The 25636-nt window shown below is 35.1% G+C and overlaps 1 protein-coding gene across 12 annotated transcripts in view; it reads right to left on the reverse strand.

Moving 5' to 3' along the window:
• Nucleotides 1–25636, reverse strand: part of MLIP (muscular LMNA interacting protein) — a 249534-nt gene that overhangs the window by 80758 nt on the left and 143140 nt on the right. For 11 of the 12 annotated variants that reach the window (XM_059701365.1, XM_059701372.1, XM_059701370.1 and 8 more), the window contains 5 exons: nucleotides 22437–22508; nucleotides 13676–13741; nucleotides 13509–13592; nucleotides 13343–13402; nucleotides 5243–5287 (listed from right to left, as the gene is read on the reverse strand). In XM_059701365.1, coding sequence (XP_059557348.1) covers nucleotides 5243–5287; nucleotides 13343–13402; nucleotides 13509–13592; nucleotides 13676–13741; nucleotides 22437–22508 — 327 coding nt within the window. The remainder of the gene's footprint in view (nucleotides 1–5242; nucleotides 5288–13342; nucleotides 13403–13508; nucleotides 13593–13675; nucleotides 13742–22436; nucleotides 22509–25636) is intronic. The other variant, XM_059701367.1, reaches the window with a different exon arrangement.

Here is a 25636-nt window from a genome sequence, read left to right on the forward strand (position 1 = left end):
TTCAAAGAGTGAAGGAATATTGTTTGGTGAGTTGAGCTTGGAGCCGTGAGTGCAGGGAGGAGGCTACTATATAGGAACAACTGCCTATCAGTCAACTAAACTAAGGTAGAGAAGCAACTTGAAGTACCTAAAAATGAACTCAAAGAAATTGGATTTGAACAACCCTAGGTTTTTGGTCACTCATACCTATTCCTGTTAATACTGACTGTGAAAGACACCATTAGAGACGAGTGTAAGAATGTCACTCTGTGAAACAAAATCCCATGAGCTATATTCTATAGCCTAGATTATGGCACCATCATGCTTGAAGAAGTCTGGAGTGATGATGAGAAGAATACAAGGCATAAAACTTGCCTCATTAAATCCTTTCTTTCCCTCCTCACTAGAACCCGAATAATTATCTCCCATTTCCTCCTCATCCCCTTTCACATGCGCATACCATAGAAATACTTCTAAACATAAAGGAAAGAAATAAGACGGATCAGTAGAGTGTAATGTCTTGCTTAAATTGTTTATAACTATTCCAGTAACTCATCTAATCTCTGCTTACATCCTATGGAAGCATATTTGAACCCACGTCTGGATGTAAGTGGATTGGATTTAAGTAAGTCACCTCAGCCTGAAATCCAATACTACATTAGTGCGCATCACCTCTGAAACACTCCAGCGTAGCAACATTTCCAAGTACAGCAACAAGGGGAGTTTGTGAGCTGGCTAAATTGGAGACGATGACCTTTACATGAATATCTGTATATATAGTGGGGAATATTTTTAATAAAGTTTGACACTTTTTAATATATTGTGATATTTTGAAAGCAGTATGTATGAAATTGTAATGACATTTTCTGTCCCTCAAGCTCATTAAAATGAGATCTTACCTGCACACTATATAATATTCAATATTCTGTTATTTCTCTGACATTAAAAAGTAATCCGTGAAGTGTAGACAGTTTATAATATAAGCTGTTATCAATAGAATGTGATTTCAACTACAGTTTTTTTTTTTTTATAAATTAGTAATAGGTCCAAATACTTGCCCTATTTTCTGAGGTTGCTCTTTATTAAGAGTATACTATGATTTTGAATTATATGAATGAAATGAATTTAAACTGGTATTAGTTAATAAAAAAATAAACATTTACAAAGGTCAATGTAATGCAAAGAAAAAAAATGACATTCACCTTCAAAGGTGATAGAATTATAAATTTAAATAGAAAATTATATATTTAAATAGAAATATAAATTTAAATAGAAAATTCATTCCTTTACATAGAGGGAAAGAAACTCTTTAAAAATGACTCTCATGAGAAATAATCACTCATGAATTACCTGATAAATTATGAGTTATTTTACATATAAGCAAGTGATTTAAAACACTAGAAATTTAGTAAAATATTATAATCAATTATCACCAAATATGAAATTATTTATTCAAAGCTTGACTAACAGTTTTGGGCATAAAGAACTTAAACCCAGACAATAAATACTTGTGGATAAATATTTAAGGCGGACACACTATTCCCAGCTTCTGTAGGTTTACATGAGTATTAATGTCAAAGGCTTTGACATGTGGAAGACCTGGGTTGGTTTTGCCTATTGTGACTTCTGACACTTGATTCCTTCCTCTATAAAATGGAGATTTTGTAATAACAATATCCACCTCATAGGATTAATGAAAGGTTACATGAGATAGTTAAACTTCTATGAAAGGTAAGATTTAAAATATTAGTTATTATTATTGTCGAATTTGGCACCTGTTAATAATAATCCAGTGAAATATTGATGATAAATTAATATAATCAATCCCACAAAGTGACCAACAGAAACCATTCAACATGTCATTAGCCTAGTTCAATTTCTATTACACTTAAGATAACCTCAATTAAATCACAGTTGACCCTTGAACAATGTGGGAGTTAAGGATGCTGACCTCCTACACAGACAAAAACCCAAATATAACTTTTGACTCCTCCCAAGCTTAATGAGTAATAGCTTACTGTTGACTGGAACCCTTTCAGACAACTTAAGCAGTCAATTAACACATAATTTCATATGTTATATGTATTATATATTGTATTCTTACAATAAATTAATTCAGAGATAAGACAATGTTATTTTAAAAATCATAAGGAAGAGAAACTACACTTGTACTGTTTACTGAAATATAAGTAGATCTGCACATTCAAATGTGTGTTGTTGAAGGGTCAACTGTACTTTAAAATAACAAGGGTCAAGTATACCATGAATTAGAGAAACCTTTGGCTTTAATTTTTTTTACTTGATGGTGCTTTTAATGCTTCTAGGTCATCCTAGAAAACACTATGGGACATGGAACAATGTGTACAATAAATAATAAGAAAAGAAATCTCATTTTCTTGCATTGGCTTTCTTGTCTTCTGGAGAAAAGACAGCCTTTCACCAAAGGCCCTCAAATTAGGAATTAGTCATATAATTTATCATTATTTAGTTAAACTATTTATAATCATCAAGGGAAATTGGGAAATCCAATAGACATACTGATACATTGAAAATTAGCAACTTTATAAGTTTGTTTTAACATTGACCAGTTCTCTGGCTAGCTCTCCTCTAATTTCTATAAGAAAGTATCTTGCTCATTTAATTGTTTAATGTCTTCCTCGTTGCACGTTTTAGGAATGGGGCCCTTGTTCATCTCTCATCCCAGTGATTCTTCAGCATGGCAGACACACAATAAATATTGGTCAAATCAATGAAAAAATTTAGACAAATGAGTATTGGTGCTATTATTAAGTGATTCCCGTGTGTCAGAACTACATTAAGGGCTTTTCAAACATTAGCCAACTTAAGCCTTACATTAACCAAATAAGGTTTTTAGTATCCCAATATTATTTATGAAAATAGTGACAAGTTTCTATTAGTCATGATTTATAGACTATATATTATATTTTTAAAGAGCATCCAGCCAAAACCGGTTTGGCTCAGTGGATAGAGCGTCGGCCTGCAGACTGAAAGGTCCCAGGTTCGATTCCGGTCAAGGGCATGTACCTGGGTTGCGGGCACATCCCCAGTAGGAGATGTGCAGGAGGTGGCTGATCGATGTTTCTCTCCCATCGATGTTTCTAACTCTCTATCTCTCTCCCTTCCTCTCTGTAAAAAATCAATAAAATATATAAAAAATAAATAAATAAACTAAAATAAAATAAAATAAAAACAAAGAGCATCCAGAAATAGGGATTTCGAATAGTCTGTGCTAATCTGTTCAGGGTATTCTCAAGGAAAACATTTTTTTTCTGTATCTAATTTGTCTTCCCCTTTGTCCTCTGTGGTGCAGGAGTTGTTTACTTGTGTGATCCCTGCTTGAGTCTAACCTAAGAATCTTTACAAAGTCAGTGACACATGGAGTACCAACCAGGTATATAAGAAAGATGCCTACTTCCCTCAAAGTCTTGAAGAGAGGTGGTAAGTATTGAAATATTACAGTCCATAAACTTCTCAGATTCAGACATCACTTAGTAAACATAATAATTGCAACCAAATATTTACAAGTGTGACATCAATGAATTGGTTTTTACCTTACACTAGAAAATTATCCCTTATAGTCTTTCAAAAGACATGAACATAGTTGAGGTGTCACAAACAACAATTCAAATGTCATATTTTAAGAGAAACTCCAAAGCATAGCTTCTTACTCAAAAGGCAAATTTAATTAAAGTCAAGAATCTTATTTGAATCCGAGTTTATTATGTTTCTAGTTTATATTAAGTCTGTTTGATGATTCAGTGTAAACTTCAAGTGACTCAAAGGCTCTCACAAAGTTTGGGGCAAATGTTAATTGACTTTACGGCTGATAACTAATTAAAGAATAATTTGAAATCACTGCTAACTATGGAGAATGAAGCAACCCCTCCAGAATTATACCAATTCCTGTCAAAATAACCACCCTCAGGTTTGGGAGGGGTGGGAGGAGGTATCAGCTTTTGTAAAGGCTTTTCATACATTATCCAACCTAAGTCTTACATCAACCAAATAAGGTTATTAGTATCCCAATATTATTTATAAAACTAAGAGGTTATGTGATTTTCTGGCATCAAACAGTTACCAAGCAGCAACTCTATAAATGTAAACTTGAGTATAGCCTACTAAAATGCCTCCAGTCTTTTAAGTATTACTCCAAATGGCTTCTAATAATAACAAAAAAGATAACAGTGCAAACTTCTAGAAAATGCTCTAAGAGTGTTCCTACACATGTCCTCTAAACATCATTTCCTGAATGTGATAAAATTCAGTAATTTCACCCATATTATTATTTGCCTTACAGAGATTTAAATGAAAGCAGAAATTTTCCAATTGCAGAAAGGATAGGTTACAAAATATAAATGTAATAACTATTTATTCATGATCATGAAAACAAAATATTAGCAAATACTGTGTATAATAAAATAAATAATTTAATGATTTACATTAAAATTAAAACAAAACACTAATTAGGAAACAACCTTGTTTCCACTATAATACGTTTGGTTAGAAGCAGAAATGATAGATTATTAGATGAATAAAGAGTAGGGATGGAGCCCTAACTGGTTTGGCTCAGTGGATAGAGCGTCGGCCTGCAGACTGAAGGGTCCCAGGTTCAATTCCAGTCAAGGGCATGTACCTTGGTTGCAGGCACATCCCCAGTAGGGGGTGTGCAGGAGGCAGCTGATCGATATTTCTCTCTCATTGATGTTAACTCTCTATCCCTTTCCCTTCCTCTCTGTAAAAAATCAATAAAAAATATATATATTTTTTAAAAAAGAGTAGGGATGGAGTGAGGCCGTGTGTATGTGTATCCAGGACATTCAGAACCAGATCTCCATAATTAATTGAATCAAGGGTATCCCCATAATTAATTGAATCAAATAAACTGGCAATCTTACTGGAAATGAACAAATCAATGTTTCAATTATATGAGTTATCAATTGTATAATAACCACAATAAACTATTAAAGAAATGAGAATGCCATCTACAGTAAGCTTTGATATTAGAAAGACAGAAAGCAGGTGTTGAAGTTCTGCTTTACTTAGACAAAATATAGACCTCCCTTAAGAAGGAACTTACTCAATGAATTTACCTGACATAACCTGATTTTCCACATCTGAGTCAATCATACCAATTGAAAAAAATCAACCAATTCAATTTAAATGATTGTATAAATGAGTTGCCTCCAAAGCCTATATAAGCACCCATTTAAAAAGCAGAATGTATAATTATGAAGGGACTTACATATTTGGTTTCTCGACCAGCTGATCTCGGAACAGTTGTAGGTGTCTGTATGAAAATAAAAAAAAATTATAACACTAAAGTAATAAATAAAATAGTCTTAAAATATTTATCCTCTGGGATAAGTGTTCACCTATTTTTTCTTATTAAGACTTTCTAATCATTACTCCCTCTTTTCTATATAAAATACCTGGTACCTTGGAAAATCATTTCATTAAACTACGTCATTTTGTTCTTCCTTTCATTACCGTTACCTATCAGCTTTCTGGCTAATTTTCCCTAGTTTATTGATGATGTTTATTCATGAATCATAACAGTTCCTTACATGATATTTTGTTACTTCAAATTCATGTAGACATCTCTGCACTCTCAATTCTTCATGCTCCAAAGATATTCTCATCCACTCCATTTCAACCATTCATTTCTAGGACCATTCCTATACTTTGCCTTAACAAATAAAATGAGAAACTTCTAAAATTTCAATTTCTGACATTCTATTTTCAGAACTCTACCTCCTAGACACCATCTCCATTTCTCAAATATCCCTAATGTGACATTTCTTTAGCTTCAGCTTCACTGAGACTTCAAAATCATTAACCCTTACCAATTCCATTCAAGCTTCGGTACCTCTGAGCTTACATATATTGTCATTTTATACCTTAATCTCTCTTGCCTCTCTCTCTCCTTTGAATCCCTCCACCAACACACACACACACACACACACACACACACACACACACACACACACACAACCTGAATGGACCTCATTATCCATTTTCTCTAAACTTGTAACTGAGAAACAAAATCTTACTGGGAAACTCTCTCAATCAGCTAATTGATGTCATTATAAATATCAGTAGTGATATTCAATTTCAATTGGGCATTCAATACTCCCTGGTAAACATGAATTTTTCTCTTGCAGGCTCATTTTCCCACTTTCTGAGAGCAATTGGCTATTTAATTCATTTATCAATTCAACAAATATCATTATGTATCTACTGTATGCCAGGAACTGTTCTGCACACTTCAGACTTATCCATGAATAGAAGAGACAAAGATGTCCTGCCCTCGGGAGCTTACATTTCAGCAGGAGATAGAATAAACAATAAAATTATAAATAAGTAAATTACAACATATGTTAGGAAGTGTCAAACTCAGTAAAAAAAGGAGCGTAGAAATAATCTGAAGCCTAGGGCAGCAATTTTTCCAAAGGAAACCTTCTTTGCTTTTGCTAAACACACACACATGTATATGACCACCGAAATGCTAAGAAAGTCAAGAGCATTGGCGGCTTACAATTTTAAATAGGATAATCAATCCGGAGAAGGTGACATTTGAGCAAAGATTTGAAGGAGGTGAGAAAATTGGCTATGTGGGTATCGAGATATAAAGCATTCCAGCAAGATAAATACGTGTGAAGTCCTCATATGAATTTCCACCTTTGAAAATGTTGGCTAAGGAACTCAGAACAATCCTGTCATCATAGGTAATAACAAAGTTGAGCAAAATATTGGAAAATATTTTATTAAAAACATCAGTGAGTTGATAAGAATGAAGAATTTGGGGGCAAAATCAGGAGAAGTTGGGAATCTGAAAAGAGAAGTTAGGCATTTGAGATCTGCTTTTGCCTTGCGGGTGTTTGCACATACTGTTGAGTTGCTTGAGAGCTGATCCAAACATTTGACATTATCAGAGGTGTAGCGAGGTAAAAGTCAGAGTCCCCAGAGCCAGAAATAGATGGAGGCCCAGGAGTAAGAGTGATCCAGATCTCATATAGGCTTCGGCCTGACCTCAAAGCATCTAAAACTGATTGTTTAGAAAAAAATCATCTCAAAACCTTAGATTAAATTAAGGTAATTCTCTTTTGCTAGAGTTCCTTGTGTCTGACAGCAAAGACTCTCCTAGGAAGATAATATCTACTTGAATACATTTTCAAGTAGAAAATCCAACACACAATTAGATTCAGAAAAATAAAGAGGTAAGACAATGTGAGTGAGAATGAGCAGCAATAATAAACTAAAAAAGGCCCATAAAGAATCTAGAAATTGGTTTTCTTAGAACCAGACCAAAAAACCACCAGACTTATCCATATTGTTTGAGGTAAAAGTGAAGCTTGGGAATTTTTACAGGGAACTAGAAACTATAAAATGTGATATAGTTGATTGAAAAAGAGCTAAATGTGCTGAGGTAGGAGCACAGCATCTTCAAGGTCCAACAAGGAGGCAAGCAGGACTGGAGAAAATGGGTAAAGGGGACATTGGAGAACAGATCATGCAAGTGTGTTGGAAGGTCAGGTCCCAGAGGCCCTCCTGGGGTCTTGTGAGGATTTTGGCTTATGTTCTGAGGGAAATGTGTAGGCACTGCTAGTTTTAAGCACAGGAGGGTCACAATCTGATTTATTCTTATCAAAGGATACTAATTTGAATTAGGCTCTAGTTTCCTTGCCCCTGTCAAGGTCTTTCATCCATCAAGATCTCCCTTTGTTTTGTATAAACAGTACCTCCCACTGTAGTGAATCAACCCATTAGCATACCAACTTGCTCTTGTCATTTTCAGCTTTAAAAGGCAGACAGAAAATTCTTCCTGGACCCCACTACTGACCTAATTTCCTTCTCCCCTTCACAGCTCAAGTGTTTGTTTTACACATTCATAAGAGATAAGGAGAGCAAAGAGGTAGTGAAAGGGAGTGAACCTGAGGGATGGTGCAAAGAAGAATGCATGGGGATAACATGGAAGTGGCCCTTCAGCCTGACTGAAGAGAAGGAAACAGCTCACTTTAGGTTGGACAACTGGCCAGCCTCTGATGAGCCCCTTTCCTTATCCCTTCCTGGGTAATGGCAACTGGGACAGGAATTGGGAAAGAGGAGTATGGAATGCCATAAGCAGAGGTACAAGGAGGCAAAGGTGAGTGTCACTGAGGCAAGGAGGAAGTGGTAAGTGAAAAATTGCTGATATTATGGAATTTCTATATTCTGAGACACATGCACCTCCTACTCACCCACAACAAAATAAATCCTATCTAATAATAAAAGGGTAATATGCAAATTAACCATCATTCCATCACAAAGATGGTAGCGTCCATAGCCACAAGATGGCAGTGCCCAGTCCTCTCATCCCTGCCAGAGTCCCCCAGTCCCAGGGGGGAGGGAGGGGAGGGTGGGCAGCCACTGAGAGCGAGCAGCATGAGTGGCCTGGTGGAATGCTTGCTTCATCACCATGGCAATGAGGCAAGTGTTCCACACCCAGCTGCAGAGGGCCTCTGGCAAGGCTGGGCGTGGAACGCTTGTGTCGCTGCAGGCTGGGCTGAGGGACCTACCCCCTCCCCCCACCATGCAAGAATTTTGTGCACTGGGCCTCTAGTAAATATAATAAAACAGAATGAGGAAATGCTAGGAATTAAGCTTTTAGTGCCTGCCACCCCAGGCATCAGGCATACATACAGCCAAGCTAGCTGATATACCCAGAGATATTTGAGTTTCCGTGGAAAATCTACAGGACATCTGAAAAATGAAAATACTGTTAAAGAAAAACAGTGGTCCAGCCATTTTACCTGTACATCTTTACGCAAGAGAAATGAAAGTGTATGAAAATGAAAAGTCTGATTTGCAAACGTTGTTAGCAGCTCTATCAGTAACACTCTCAAATTAGAAATAACCCAACTGTCCATCAATTGGCAAATAGTAAATATATAGTACAACCACACAATGGAAAGCTACTCAGCAAAAGAAATAAATGAACGATTGATGCATGCAAAAATATGAATGAATCGACTCAGCTGCTTCTACCAAGTATAAAAAGTCAAACTCAAGAGACTATATACTGTATAATTCTGTTTATATGACATTTGAAAAGGCAAAAGTATAGAGACAGAGAAAAGATCAGTGGTTACTCAGCACTTGAGTTGGAGAGAGAGAGAAAGAGAGATACCACAAAGGAGCAAAAGGGAACGTTCTCATATGATGGAAGCTCTTTGTATCTTGGATGTAGGAGGTAGTTACATAACTGTATCCTTTGTCAGTCATATACACTGAAAGGATAAGTTTTACAGTAAGTAAATTATACCTCAATAAACCTGACTTGAAATAAAAGAACAATATATGCTACAAAAAAGAATTTTACATAGGCATTGAAGTATAAAATAGACAATGAACAAATTTTTGAACTGGAATATCAGATCTAGGAATCCTCTAGAAGGAATTAGATAAATAATAAATAAATATTTAAATATTAAAAGATATGGAATACCGAAGCAAAAGTGACAATATCAGTATTATAAAAGCCCCAGCAGGAAACATTTGGAGAAAAAAAAAAAAGAGGATAAACATTATCCTGAATGTAAGAGGAAGAAAAAATTAAAGACTCCAAGTAAAAGGTCAAAGAGAATACCAATCCAGATACATAAAAGAAAAAAATGCACAACTAGACACATTATAGGAAAAATCAGTCACATTAAAGATAAAGATAAAATACTAAAAGATTACAGTACCACTCTGTAAATGATCACTCTATAGAAGAGGAGTGAATATTATACTGACAAAATACTTCACAAGAATGTTACTGAAGTAAAAGAGCCTGGGGTAAAAAGTATCAAAGAAAGAGGATCTACACTTTCATGTCCAGAAAAACTATAATTTAAATGAATAGGAGGGAGGGGGCTTTTTCAGAGACAGAGGTTATAGAATCAACACAATCAGACCTCTTGAATACAATTTTCAGCAAAATTCCAGAAAGAAAAAAGTAAATCCATGATTAAGCTATAAATTTGTAAGGAATAAGGATCTAAATAAAAAATAAGTATCTAAATAAAGAAGAGATTAATAAGCATAATAGTTCAAATATAAGTCCAAAATATATTAACAAATTTTTCTGTGTAAGTATGTAACCTGATTTTAAAAAATGTGAAAAATGCAAGTGCTATAATACTTACCTAATTGGGGGGAAAATATATGTAAGCTTTAAAATGATAGAAAAATAAACATAATTATTGTCCTTAATAATTTATGTGTAACTACAAAAACTAACAAAAGTATAAAGTAAAATTTTCAAAAAGTTTCAAACCAGTATATGTCAAAATATCCAAAGGAAAGCAGGAAAGGCAAAAAAGAAAATATTTTAAGTAGGAAATGTAAAGTAAGATAGCAGAAATTAGTATTAATAATAATTATAAATTGCTTAAGGTCTCAGATAAAAAGAATCTCAGATTGAATACAAAAGTGATATCCAGAAATGTTGTCCTAAAGAAAATAAAACTAAAGAGTTCATAGAAAGATAAAAATAACGTTTTAAAGTAATATATAAATAAAGGAATAAAAAATTAAAACATGAATTTAAAATTACATATATAAGGTCACTATTTAATAGGAGACTAAAAATGGAATCTTAGGTTAAAAAGGATTATAAATGCTAGTAAAAGTTATTTTAAAAAATGAGAATGAGCACCAACACATAAGAAACAGCAATATAGTTTCAAAAAATATGTCAAATTTAATAAATACTTCTCTAGGCTTAGCTTTCTCTGCCTCTGGCAGCAATCACAGCAATTCCATTCTCTTCAATACTCTCTTCTTGTAGCTTCATGATACCATTCTGCTCTGAGTTTTTATACAGTGGGTTTGTTCTTCTCCTTTGCAGGTTCCTGCTCCACCTTCTTTATTGTACCTGCAATGTTTTGTTCCTTGGATTTCTGTACAGGGGGCTCACAACATCCATGTGCTAGTCATCCCCAAATCTCTCCTACTACCACCAGACACATAAGTGTAAGTCCCTCTTGAACATACCTCAAAGCCACCTCAAAAACAAACATCAACTCTCTTTCCTCCACCACACAGTGCCTCCTTCACGGTCATCTATGCTCAAGGAAGAGACCTGGTGCTCACCCATGGTTATTCTCTCCTTCACACTCACATCCAAACCTGCAGCAAGTCTGAAATCTCTCTCTCATACCCACATACTGCTCTCTGGCAATGAACCGACCCTATCCAGGACAACTTCATTGACTGCCTCTCTGATCTCAGTTGCCTCCTCACAGCACCCATTGTGATCTTTTTCAGTGGTTTCATATTACATCCCCCATAGTTTTATGTCTTCCCATTTTCCTTGTAACCCAAACTTCATGCCATGGCATACAGGTATCTTCACTGTCCCTAGCTCACCTTCTCAATCTCATTTTACACGGTTCACCCCTGGCTCACTAGGCTGCAATCACACTTGTCTTCATCTTCACACAATATGTGCTTTACTGGCTCAGGAAATTTGCATATGCCTGCTCCTCTGCTTGAAAATTATTCTCCCTGATCTTTCTTCGTTGGCTTTTTTCCATCTTTGGTCTTAGCTTGAATTCTACTTTCTGATTACTATATCCAAAGTATACCCTTCTAGGTTACTCTGCCTTGTTCACCATTATCTCCCTATTGCCTCACAGGGCCAGGCCCATAGTAGGTGCTTAATAAATATTTGTTGAATGAAATAATTGCCTTAATAACAGTGATGTAGAATAATGTTTTTAAACACTATAAGCATTAAATATTTGTTAAATAAATCAGTAGTTAAGGTGTTTATTCATATATTACTATTTAAATCATATTCCCATTATAGTTAATTAAAATATATTTTAAAATTTACATATTATTTCTTTGGCAAAGCAAACAAAGTTTTATAATTTTAGATAAAAAGACAAAAAATATACAACTAAACATTTAATAAAAACATAAACTACAATTATTCATTTGTAGGTCCTCTCTGCTAAAATAGAATTTTTAATGGTTACTCAGTTTCTATGTCATTATTAATGGACTAGAGGCCTGGTGCACAACATTCATGCACTTGGGAGTGAGGGGTCCCCTCAGTCCAGCCTGTGCCCTTTAGCATTCTGGGAGCCCTCAGGGGATGTCTGACTAACGGCTTAGGCCTGCTCCCCATGGGGAGGGGGCCAAAGCCGCAATCGGACATCCTTAGCACTGCCACAGAGGCAGGAGAGGCTCCCGCCCCCACCACTGCGCTTACCAGCCATGAGCCCGGCTTGTGGCTGAGCAGCGTTCCCCCTGTGGGAGTGTTCTGACCACCAGGGGCAGCTCCTGCATTGAGCATCTGCCCCTTGGTGGTCAGTGTGTGTCATAGTGACTGGCTGTTCCGCCATTCCGTTAATTTGCATATTACCCTTTTATTATATAGGATATTTGTCTATAATGTTCCAATTGGTAATTAAGATTACTCTTCTAATTATAAGCAATTTCTACATTTAAAACTTACTTTATACATACAGTGTCCAATTTTTAAAAAGAACATGCAAAAAGTATACTAATTCCAAGAAAGAATATAAGGCTGACAAAAAAACACAAAACTAACAATTATCAATAAGGAAAAACACAACCATTTTAAAATTTGGATGAGTAGGTCCGTATTAAGCATTCAAAAATTTTGGAAAAATGTAGCATTTTATTCCAACAAATAACATTGGCTACAATTATAAGAAGGAAATAGTTAATTATGTAAATGCAACAATTAATGCTTTAGTAATCCCATAAGAATCTCAAATATCCATGCTTGTTTCCCTCTGAGTCAAAGAACAATGAAATAAATTTCAAAAGAAAAGACATTCCAGAAATACTTGTGTTAAAGCTCTTAGACTAATGCTACTTTAGTCTACTTCATTTTCCACTTCCATAATTCTAAGTGGCTGTGAATTACTTAGGTATTGAAGGTAGGGTTTGAGATGAGATTAGGCAACAGATTCTACATGCAGTTACTTCCATATAGCTCCCACAAATACCAACATATAAAACATATAACAGAATCTAATGTGTTGGTTCGAACTTATCCTATACATAGTTAAAAACAGATTTTACTTTGCAACCCTTACACACATACCTGTATATGTAAACAAATTGAAATAAATTTCAATAATGCGGACACTACTTAGAATAGAGTCTGCTATTTTACATTCTTACTATTCTATTTTTAAAATGCTACTTACTAACAAAATAATGCTGGTTGCTATCTATTAAATTAACTTCCCAATTCACTATTGAGCTTTGACCTGAAGCTTAAAAATTACTGCTATAGAAACTCTCATGGTTCAGTAAATTATATTAAACACATACATACTTTGGTAGTGTCAGAACCCAACAATTTCTGTAGAGAACTTGAAGGAGAACCAGAAGAATGCTGGAAAATAAAAAGGACAAGCCTATGATGCATCATACTCAAGTAGAGGTAAATGAAGAGAAGCAAAGCAAATGTTTGAATTGCACATTCTAGTCTAAGGCATTACCATAGACAAGGAATCCTGTAAGACCTTATCAATGGTAGCACAGAGCTCTTCAGTTTGCTGCCTGAGCTGTGCAGGGAAACAAAACTGGAAGAATTGAAACCAGGTACTGAGTTAGCAATGAGTTTTGGGATTGCACTTCAAAAGCAGGGGAAATATGAAGTCATTACCTCCAGAGGTGGGTCTAATGTGTTGTCCTTGGAGATGTTTTCAGTTTTGGCCGGTTCATCTAGTGCCTAGTGGTAAATGAAATAGTTCTTATGTGAGGCTTTTAGTCAAATATAATTGTCATAGAAAAGTCTCTTCAAAGAAATCCCTGTGTATCTCAACATTTCCAAGAAATAAATCTTCAAATAATTTGATGAGCTCTCCTCTGACATATTTTCTCTTGTGGAATGAAAATATATATTATAAGATGTTGGCATAAAGAAAGGAGGCTGCGTCCAGCAAGTGTGGCTCAGTGGTTGAGCACTGGCCTATGAACCAGGAGGTCACGGTTCAATTCCCAGCCAGGGCACATGCCCGGGTTATGGGCTTGATCCCCATTGTTGGGCATGCAGGAGGCAGCCAATCAACGATTCTCTCTTATCATTGTTTCTACCTCTCTCTCTGTCTCCCTTCCCCTCTGAAATCAATAAAAATTGTATATTAAAAGAAAAGAAAGAAAGGAGGCTGAGTTTTTAAACATACAAACTAGAACTTAGACATTTTATGCATCTAGATGAGCCCTGTTCCCTTCAAAGCAGTTACCTTGAGAAACTACCCACAGAAATAACAATGGTGTAGGCATTTCTCAAAGTGTACAAAAACTATTCTTAAAGAAAAAGCTTCAGAACCAGTTTATAAGAAACATGCACACAGAATTTTTAAATCTTGCCTCATTTGTAATCATTTATATAACAAAAAGTCTTGGCTACTTTATTCATCTTACTTCGACTTGGCCTCAAATGACATTTAACTATCTTCAAACTGTAACAACTACTATGAGGTTGTTTTGTGCAATTCTTCTAATTTTGTCTAAGTTTAATGTACACTTTTGGAACTTGCTTTGTTTTTTGTTATTATTCAACCGGTTTGTCAAATTATGATTGACATACAAAAACCTGTATTTAATGTACACAACTGATGAAGTTGGAAATAAGTATACATCCATAAAACCATCTCCACAATCTAGGCCGTAAACATATCCATCACCACTCAAAATTCCTTACTACCTTATTTCTTTTTCCATGTAGTTATATATTCAGTCATTCATTTACGCATAAGATTCCATTGTATGCACATTTCACACAAAAATGGATATTTTCTTCTGCTGCTGGATTTTTGAAGTGTCCCCAATTTTTACTATTATAAACTGTAATAACTATCATCCATGTACACATTTCTTTTTTAAAAAATATATTTTATTGATTTTTTATAGAGAGGAAGGGAGAGGGATAGAGAGTTAGAAACATCGATGAGAGAGAAACATTGACCAGCTGCCTCCTGCACACCCCCTACTGGAGATGTGCCCACAATCAAGGTATATGCCCTTGACCGGAATTGAACCTGGGACCGTTCAGTATGCAGGCCAACGCTCTATCCACTGAGCCAAACCGGTTAGGGCAATGTACACATTTCTTTAGACACACATTTGTAGTTTTAAGATTAAAGTACCTGCACAATAGTGTAATCATGGAGAGCCACCTTATCAGATATTCTCAAATTATCCTTTGAAATGAATAATCTTATACTCATCACTAGAGGCCTGGTGGACAAAATTTGTGCACAGGGGTGGGGTCCCCTCAGCCAAAACCTGCACCCTCTCCAATCTGGGACCGCTCGGGGGATGTCTGACTGCCGGTTTAGACTGCTGGTTTAAACCAGCAGTTGGACATCGCTCTCACAATCCGAGACCACTGTCTCCTAACTGCTCCCCTGCCAGCCTGATCACCCCTAACCGATTCTGCCTGCTGGCCTGATTGCCCCTAACTGCCCCCCCCTGCTGGCCTGGTCACCCCAAACTGCTCCCCCTGCTGGCCTGGTTGCCTCCAACTCCGCTCTCCCCCCCACCCCCACCCCGCCAGCCTGGTTGCCCCATGCAGCCTGCTGTTCAGTCATTTGGTCGTCCCTCACTAAACCCCCTGCCAGCCTTGTCGCCCCACACAGCCTGCTGTTCGGGCATCTGTCCGGTTGTTTTGGTTGTGATGGCCCCTGGCATTTTACATATTAGGATAGCAATGAATTAGAGGTCTTATTTTCACACTAAAAAAATGTTAACATCCTGATGTGCATCTCTCTTGAGATTTCATTTCCCTGATAATTTTTGCGGTTGGGCTTCTTTCATATGTTTACTCCCCTCTTCTTCATTGACACCATTTCATTTATCATTTGCATGGATGTAAGCTGTTCTATATTCTACTTTATTCTCTGTCAACAGCATACTTTTAAAACAAATCCACAGTGAGCCTGTCTATCTGAGGCAGACAACAGATTTCATTCTTCAAAATGCTTTATCTAGTTCTTAGCCCTTTTCTCTTTTACTCTACTTATATGATACATTTGTCAGGTTGAGAACCCTATCACTTTGCAAATAACTTAATTATATTGCATCATAATTACTTTTTCAATTGTAGCTCCACCTTACTGGAAAATTTTTCCTATTTCAATTGGGAAAATATGGCATTTATTTTTGTATATTCAGGAAAGAGCACTTGATAAGTGCTCAATAAAAATCTTTAGGATGGCTTGAAAGGGTAAAATGACAAGTAAATGAAATTAATTAAAGAATCGTTAAAAAAATGTGGTTTTAATACTCCTTAGTAAAATGTCCTAGAGAAGTAGTTTAAACTCTTTAAATATTTTAACTAACAAATAAATAATTCCTTTCCCCATATTTCAATTAAATTTGTTCAAAGATCTGAGCATACAGTCAGTGTGGATTTAATGAGAGAATTTTTTTTCAGATAAAACCACTGAAGGCTAATATCCTGGTTACTCTGTGGGAACTTATAGGCAAACACAACTTTCATTTGGGCTATTTAAAATGCTGACATTTACTCAAAAGAACAAAAATAAATCTATGCAGAATGATTGGAAAATTAAGGAAGATAACGGGTATTAGGTCATTAATGTGCTGAAACTTTGAAATGGGGACAATACTAAGACTGCATTAAAATTTGGAAGGCGTTATTTTGAGTTTAAATAGCTTTAAAATTTAGTAGAATTGATTTTTTTATTGACAAGAATTTATCAAAGTGCATCTTGATCCACTCTTTCTAGCAGCCACAAAAAGTAGTTTCTTTCTCTATAGTAAAAAAAAGTATTAAAATTAAATATATTAAATCTCTATTAACAGGAAATATGATCATCGATTGCTTTTTCACAACTTAGCCAGCAGGATTGTATTGATGTTTCTTTATATTTATTCATTTTGAGTGAAGTTCTCTCAGATATTCTCCAATAAAATATTTTTATTAAAAACATATATTTGTCTACCAAATTGGACTATAGTCAAGTGAGGCATAATTGGGACATGCTTTGAATTCCATTTCCAAAGAGTCTTAGTTAATATACATTTTCAGAAATATTTTCATTAAAAATAGTGATATTTTGCTTGGGACAGCCAACTTTGTGGCCCCGTTTTTTAATTTTTTTTTTTTAAAGAGAACTATTAAATCTGACCTTTAAAATAAAATAGTTTTGAGATCCATACTACATTATCATTAATAGCTAAGAATTATGAGCAAGCCTTGTAAGTCCAAGTCCTCATGGGGATAGATGCCAATAAACTGTAATCGGTGTTCCCCAGCAAAGGGAGCATCTCTGATGGAATTGCAAACAATTTTTCGTCAGATTTATTAAATCAGTCTAACCTACTACTCTCTCGAAATAGGACTAAGTTCTAAAAAATGTCTAAAGATAGAGTGCGCAGTTGCACTCTAAATAGAGTTAGAAACTTAACTGCTTTCAAAGGAAGAATAATCTAAAAGGGTTTATGAAACTTTTTGTGATGCCAACTCTATCTAATTGGGTTGGATTTCAAAAAGTTCATGGGCAAGTTACTATATTTTAGTAAGGATCGAATTAACCATCCAATTCAGCAGCCTACTAGCCCCACTGCTTTAAGGTATCTACTTGGCATCTGTGATCATTAAAATCTTCACAGAGCTGTGAGGATAGTCAAGTACTCATCTTAGTGTCTGATACACTAGCCGTTACTATGGCAGCCATTGTGACTATACTCTTTAATTGTTAAAAGGTGCCAAGTCTAAAACCAAGTCACTTCCTTTATAGAAGAAAGGCCCTTATATCTTTTCCATGGAAGCAGAATTGATAAGGCTATTCTACCCTAAAGAAAGATTCTTAATTGTCATCATCCCAATTGCCATACACCAGACTCCTTTATTTTTATATCCTCTGAACAAAAGCTTGTCTTAACATCCTGTGGAATAAAATTGGATATTTTAGAGACATACTCAGCTATAAACTAAATTAATTGATTGAATAAACCTTTAGCAAAAATCTACATTCTCTCAAATAGCTCATGATAAAAAATAAAACAAGCAATATGCATAATTAAATATGATTTGCTAAGTGTTTTAAAAGAGCTATGTGCATGGTAGACAATTGCCTAAGGAGAACCAATCGGTTTAGAATTGGGTCCTGGCACCTCTCCATTGCTAAAGAAATTGGGAACGCATTCACTATTTACACTAATCTAAATTAAGAGATGTCTCTCTAGTAAAGGCCATATGCTAAGTTAGCAACCAGATTTTGTTAAATTTTTCAGACACACAGAGATCCTCAAATAGTCTTACCCAAAGACATATGTTTAAGCACACTGGAGTTTACCAACTCATGTCTTAAAAAATTAAACTGGCAACTTAGAATAAATTGGTTTGACAGCTGATGAGATATTTCAAATCTTTTAAGTTTTTATATTTTTGCATAGTCTTCAAAGTTGTTGTTTATTTTCCTTCTATCCCAAATAAATTTTATCCCAGAATTTTTGTTTGAATAATTAATACTGTAATTTATATATGCTATTTATAAAATTGAGCTCCTCTAGAATTTTTCTTTCAAACATGTGTAGCTTATAATTAAAAGTATCTTTAAAATGCCATTTGTTGGATAGTAATGTCATTTGTTGTAAAACAGTAGTGATATAGCCTTGATTTTATCCCAAAGAATACTTGTGAGGAAAATAACAAAGAATTCAAATTATTTTTCAAGAAGAAATGTTATGCTATTATTGAAAAATATTAATTACTCGAGACAATAAAGATCCATATTATATGATTTCATGGAAATATTCCCACCTTCATCTTTCCTTTCCTGAACACAAGTGCACAGTGAAAATAATAATCCATTTATTTAGAATATCAATATGTGCTCTGCAGTTTAATTTTAACTTTTTATCCACTGCTATCAAACTCAGATGATAAAAAGAAAGCTTAGTCAATAAGAGATACTTTCAACATTCTCTGAGAGCAGTACGTAAATAGAGACTAAAAAATAATGTCCACATCAAAATTATTTTCTCTACAGAGTTCAGTATATTGTTGAACATATTGTAATAAGTTCTGTGGACAGCCGCAAATGCAAAGTAATCTGATTACTTTGTTCCTGCTTTATAATCACTTGTATTTCATCCTCATCTCAAGCTTGGACATGATTATTAGCAGCAGATGAAGCCAAAGACGCTGAAGCAAACATGTTAAAAGGTGATGCTTACATTTATCTCTTCCTATAAAGCTTTAGTTTAAGACAAGCTAAAAATGCTTTCCTTCTAAACGTACATAGGAAAAAAAGATAGAATACTGAATATGCTATAAATTTCAGTTTTGATGCAGAAAATAAATTATAGAACAGAAGTACCAGAAACCTCATATCCCCTGCCAACAAAATGTACTCTTTTGAAAATTATGTGCTTCATCTAGGGGTGATTAAATCTGAAAGCAATCCAGTGATTCAATGATGGCTTAATGTCTCATGGTAAGGGATGCCTGTGTTTGAATTTGGAGAAAATCTGGCTTTTAAAAAGTGTTATTTTTAAGCAACTCTGGTTCCTTACTAATAATTGCTATACTATATTCTATAAACATAATGTTGTTTAAAATGTCAACCATAGGTTTAATTTGACTGGGGGAGAGAATTAATTGTTGAATTAAGGCTTGAATCAATTGTTAGCTATCTCTTCAAGACATTCTACAGTATATAGATGCTAACTGATTATTATAATGAGACTACAGCATTACCCTACACTTTAAAGGTGGTGTTCTTTGTTATATGAAACGGATCTCAAAAAAGCTTCTGTGATTTAAAATATTACATAATGCTAATGCTTTCCAAAATAGATGAGCTTCTGATCATTATTGTCTTAATTTTCTCACTCAATTCAGAAATAAAACCCTGCGATTTAAACATCATAGGATGAGTTCTATTGTATAAACCAGCAATTTTCAACCTTTTTTTTTTTATCTCACTGCACACATAAAGTAATTACTAAAATTCTGTGGCACACCAATAAATACATTTTGGCCCATCTGACAAAAAAAAAAAGGTATCATTTTGATCCATTCACACTGGATGGCTATTGTTGTGTTGGCTGTTATTATATTTGACAATCTAAGGGAAAAGAGGTCAGTGCCCCTGACCTCTTTAGTAAGGTATTGCATGTTTTAAAAATTCTTATGACATGCCACTTGAAAATTGCTGGTATAAACAGATAGGTAAAAAGGTCTAAATTACCAGATTTATTTTTTTTAAACTACAACTATGAAAAGAGCAACACAATAGTATTCAAGAAATATTAGTGGAAATGGAAATAAGCTCTCATAAAATCTTGTGATAATACTTTTGCTATTTAAAAATTCTTACAAAGTAAAGTTTCTTATTGAGGAACACATACTATGGAAAAGCCAGAAAAAATATGTGGAATTATACAAAGGCTCTAAAGCAAAAACAAACATCAAATCATATCATGAGATCTTTGAGCAATTCATGGTCCAAAAATATTTATGATCCAAAAATAATTTATCTTAGCCAAGAGATAATTACCCACATTATTGCTTGTGTAATAATCAATCCTCTCTAGAATAATATTTTAAATTAGGCATCATGACATTTACATTTTGGTGTACAAACAACAAAAATAATAATTTTCCTAAAAAATATGTTTTATTCAAAATTGAAAACACAAAAACTCTCCCATATGAAGTTGTATTAGATTAAATATATAGTGATACCACCATACACATTGATGAAATAGGTCTGTGATAAAATTAGAAATTAAGTTAATGGTTCTTCACTTTTAATGATTAAGAGATTATAATGCCTCAAATCCATTTAATTGGAAGAGAGCTGGCAGACAGAAATTTTGGAATGAATAATGCCATCCAACTTTATCTTACAAAAATTTTTCAAGAAGTAACTGTTGTTTTTCTAAATAAAACATTCATATAGTAGAAGCACTTGGGTACAGGAAATACGACAGGTTAGGTGAGACAATTATGATGAAAGGATACCATGACACAATAGGCCCCTATTCTCCCCCCTGCCTGGCGGCTTTAGGGGGAGAGTTCCTCCCATTTCTGCAAAGGCAGGCACTAATGATCAGATTTCAGAAATGTCCATCTGAAATGGGTAGAGGGTCTGTGCTGAGGGAACGCTGCTACTATGATTCAACATAACAATAGGCCATTGGAATTGCATTCTTCTGAAGCCTCCTGAAATCAGAGCTTTAGGACCATTATGTATTGAGTTATAAAAGGTAGAAATTTAGAAGAGAAGTTAGAAAAAAAGCTTCCAATCTCCCTGAAGCCCAGTGACACCCCCAACCCTCAGTTCAAAGCTTATAGATACATATAGTAGAGCCTCAACTACATATGTATAATTTGGAATTAGTTATCAGAGATATAAGATATAAGAAATCTTCCCACTAATGCTCACCTACATGCTACTTAGCACTTCCCACTAACAATTCCTACTTTTCAAACAAGAGATCATGCAAAGGTTTTTATTCCTCAGATTATGCTAAAATAACAAAAATGTAGATCCATAAACCTGTGTTCAAAATACTACCTGGTTGGCAAACATTAACATTATACAAATGATAAAAACAGTATTTGAAATACTAATTACACTGGGGGGGGTGCATAAATGAGTTTAATGCACAAAGAGATAAATTGCCTAAATAAATATCAGCAAAGTAACATATGAAATGAACAATTTCATAGATTTTATAATTGATTCCACTTTGATTCTGATATGATCCTCCATTTGGACTTCATTTGAGCATCTGCAATGTGCTTATTGAACCAGAGGCTGTAATTGAAGCTACCTACTGAAGTAGAATCCTATTAATTTTATAATTAGTAACTGAATAGCAAAGCAAAAGTGCCCTCAAGTCATGCAAAAGAATGGGTCATTGGAAGTGATCTCAATCTTCCCTCTCATTCATGGGGGTAGGATCAGTAGCCAGCAGGAATGTATAAAGAGGTTTAGCCCATGATGGGTTCTAAGGCGCTAACCTGGACACTCAGCTAACTATACTGTGGAAGCCACTTCAAGTCACCAAGCTTTGACCAAGCTGTCCAGTTTCACATGTAACCCCATTTTGCCTCTACTCTTTTGATCAATGCCAATAGAGGTGGAAGCTCTTGAATGTAACAACAATCTAAAATTCCAAAGGACAGGATCTATCCAAATCTAAATGAAGTTTCCAGGGCTACTTGACATTGGACTGGACACTCCAGGCTCATATCTAGCCTCTAGTGAGAAATTGATGATGTCTTCAATTTTATTCACCAAGATGTTTTCTTCACATCATCCTAAACTGAGAGAATTTTATTTTAGTACAGACAGAACTTTAAAACAGAAATTTTAGAAAACATAACAAAAGTTACATTATAAACATAAAATTTACTCTGCTTTTGAGCCAACACTGACCTTCTGTTCCAAAAGCAATGTGTTGGTAGGGATTGCTGCAAAAGCCTTGTAGCTTGAACTGGTCTTGTATTGCTAGAACGGGTAACCAGAAAGCAAGAGTGGAGATGAAAAGAGGGAAGAACATGACATAATTTTAGAGTAGTTCTACCAGGTTAAATGACAAGTTATCAAAGAAAACAGTTATTATGCTTGACCAACGTGTTTTTGACAGGAAAAAAAAATAGCTTCCATGTTAATATTTCATTAGAATGAGAAGCAAAGAACTATCACAGCAGTAAAATATCAGCCTAAGGATAATGGCAATTATATGATATACATCTTCAGAATTAAAAAGTACCACTCTTTAGAAAGTTATATATAAACTAGAGGCCCAGTGCATGAATTCGTGCATGGGTGGGGTCTGGCCAGCCTGCCCCTATCAGGCCAGGATGGCTGTAGGGGGGAGATGTGAGAGGTTGCTGGCCTGCCCTGTTCCCGATCAGGGTGGAGGGGCCAATCAGGAATGGGGCCGGCTGGAGGGAGGGGTTGCAAGCGGTTGGTGGGCCAGTCCCATCCCCTGGTCAAATTCCTGGTTGAACTCCTAGTCAAGGGGACAATTTGCATTTAGCCTTTTGTTATATAGTATTTCTCATTAGCAGCATTTCGTCATAGGAGTGCTATTCTTTCAATGTGAGCATTGTTTTTTATTTATTTTGTTGTTGTTTTGATTCTCAAAGAAAATTATTTTTATAGTGACATAATTAACAAATATCATGCCAATAAATTATATTGAACTTATGATACATTCTCTTACATCATTTATAAAAATAAAGAACAGAATACATAAAATTTAGTAGCAGTTTAATAAGCAGCATATTTTGAATAGAAGTGATTTCATCAATTTAACTCTAAACTGGAAAAAATAGAAAGCTCTTGATCTTAAATTTATTTTTTAGACCTTATCATCTCCTGTATTTTCTAATATAGTAATGTTAATGAATCAAATGGTAAAATGTCCTGAGTTTTAATTACAACTCAGGGTAATATAGTTTCGTTTTGTGTAGTGTTTGGGGGAGAAGGCTGAACATGAGGAAGTTGTAGAAATCAGGATAATATGCATAATCAAAAGCCCAGCTTTGATACCGCTCTGGGTTCCAAGCTGCTTAACTAAGTTCAAGGCTCCTATCATTTCAGAAGCCCCTGCCTCAGGCAGCTTCCCCAGGGACTCAGAGACAAGGAGAAATCTGCACACAGCTCCACATTGCCTCAGTCCACTAAAAAGCATACTAAACCGTCTACAGAAGAAGAGAGGGCAATCAAGTCAAATAAATCATTGAGTTTTATGGATATAATTGAAATAACCTTCATTAAACTGGTGCAATGAAGGTAAGAGAAATCAAAATTCCAGACCTAAAAGAAGCCTCACGTCCCTTTTAAGCTCTAAGTCTCTATATTCACTCTGAACTGCTATGGCCTCCAGACAATACCTTATTTGTATAAAAACAAAATGAAATGTCATCTCTTCATGGGAATAAGAACTGACACTTATTACTGGGAAAATTATATATATTGCATCATTTAATTTTCCAGAAGCCGTGTAACTAAAGAGTCATTAGGAAAAAGAGACATGGCGAGGTCAGGTGTAGTCTAGTCTAAGACTAACCAGCCCATAAAAAGTAGAAACAGGTTTGACATCCAGGCTTGCCTGGATCCAATAGCCATCCTTTCTCTATAAGATCATATATTCTTCCAAAGAATATCTAAAGACAAATAATATGAAATAAAATATATCATTAATACTCCATGATGATTTTATTGTATTTAATTGCAATAATAGCTGCAATAATAATAGCTAGCAATCACTATGAGCCAGGTATCATTCTAAAAGCTTTTTGGGTATTACCTCATTTTATTATTACAGCAAACGTGTTAGGCAGATACTATATTAAATCCATTTGATATATGGAAACTAAAGTGCAGGGATGTTAAGTAACTTATGTAAGGTCGCTAGCCAGTAAGTCATAGCTGGGATCTGGATGCAGACACTCCACCTCAACAACAGTGCACTCATCTACCATATTCCCTTGCCTATCGTTTCAGGAAGCATAATCATTTATAACATTTGTCCTCCTGTCTTCAACTGCTCTAAAGACTATAGCTGGAGAAACCTGTACAGAGAAGTATCTTGTTAATGCACATATTATGCCACAGAATCTTAGAATCAGAAGTGATGTTGAAGGCTATCTAGTTTAACGCCCCCATCCAAGACAAAAATCTCTCTGATCCTCTGTTCTGCCACCACATGAAGAACTGCCTATCTCCAAGACAACAAATTTAGCATAATTGTTAGAATTGGTGTAAAATTCCTTATATTGAGCCAAAATACAATACAACCATTCCATTGTTCCTATTTCTCTCCCCTTCTAATCATGTGCATTCTAAGAGCTCTCTTCAGCATGATAGTTATACTGCTATTTCTATCAACCCCTCCTTACCAATCCTTAACTGATGAATTTCACTATTCTCATCATTTTGCTCTGTTGATATTTCTTTAAATTTTGAAAAGCTATGTGTTTAACTAGATGTATTTTTTAACAAAAAGTAGAATATAATCATCACCTCTATGATTTGACAATAAAGTCAACTAATACAATGAAGATTATAATAATTAGAACTGTCTCCTTGTTTTGGGTGGCGAGTTTAGAATATACAGGAGAGTGAAGTTGGAGTTAGTTCATATTGTTGGATCATAGGAAGCATGGGAGGAGAAGGCCATATGAGGACAAAGCCAGAGATGGGAGTTATGCAGCCAGAAGCCAAAGAGAGCCGGGAGCCCCAGAAGCTGAAAGCGGCAAAGACGGGAGACTGGAGAGAGTGCAGCCCTGCTGACATCCTGACTTTGGATTTCTGGCTCCAAGAACTTCACAGTGGCCTAAAATCTCTAACCCTTTTATTTTTTTAAGCATTTGTTGAAATCAAACTCCATTCTGTACATATGCTTTTTCCCTAGATCCAAAAATAGTACTTTAGACATTGTCTCTATCCAATTTCATCTGACTAGATTTGGATTGTCACTGTAAACTATGAAGATAAAAATTTTTATATTATTTCATGAACCGTCTGCCTAGGCACGTCATTTGTATTTTTATTCAAGTCATATACCAGTGATAAAGAGCTCTTGCCTACCAGGTTCTGCCATCAATCAATCCTATAAATAGATT

Source organism: Myotis daubentonii, chromosome 6 (genome assembly GCF_963259705.1).
Source record: "Myotis daubentonii chromosome 6, mMyoDau2.1, whole genome shotgun sequence".
NCBI lineage: Eukaryota > Metazoa > Chordata > Mammalia > Chiroptera > Vespertilionidae > Myotis > Myotis daubentonii.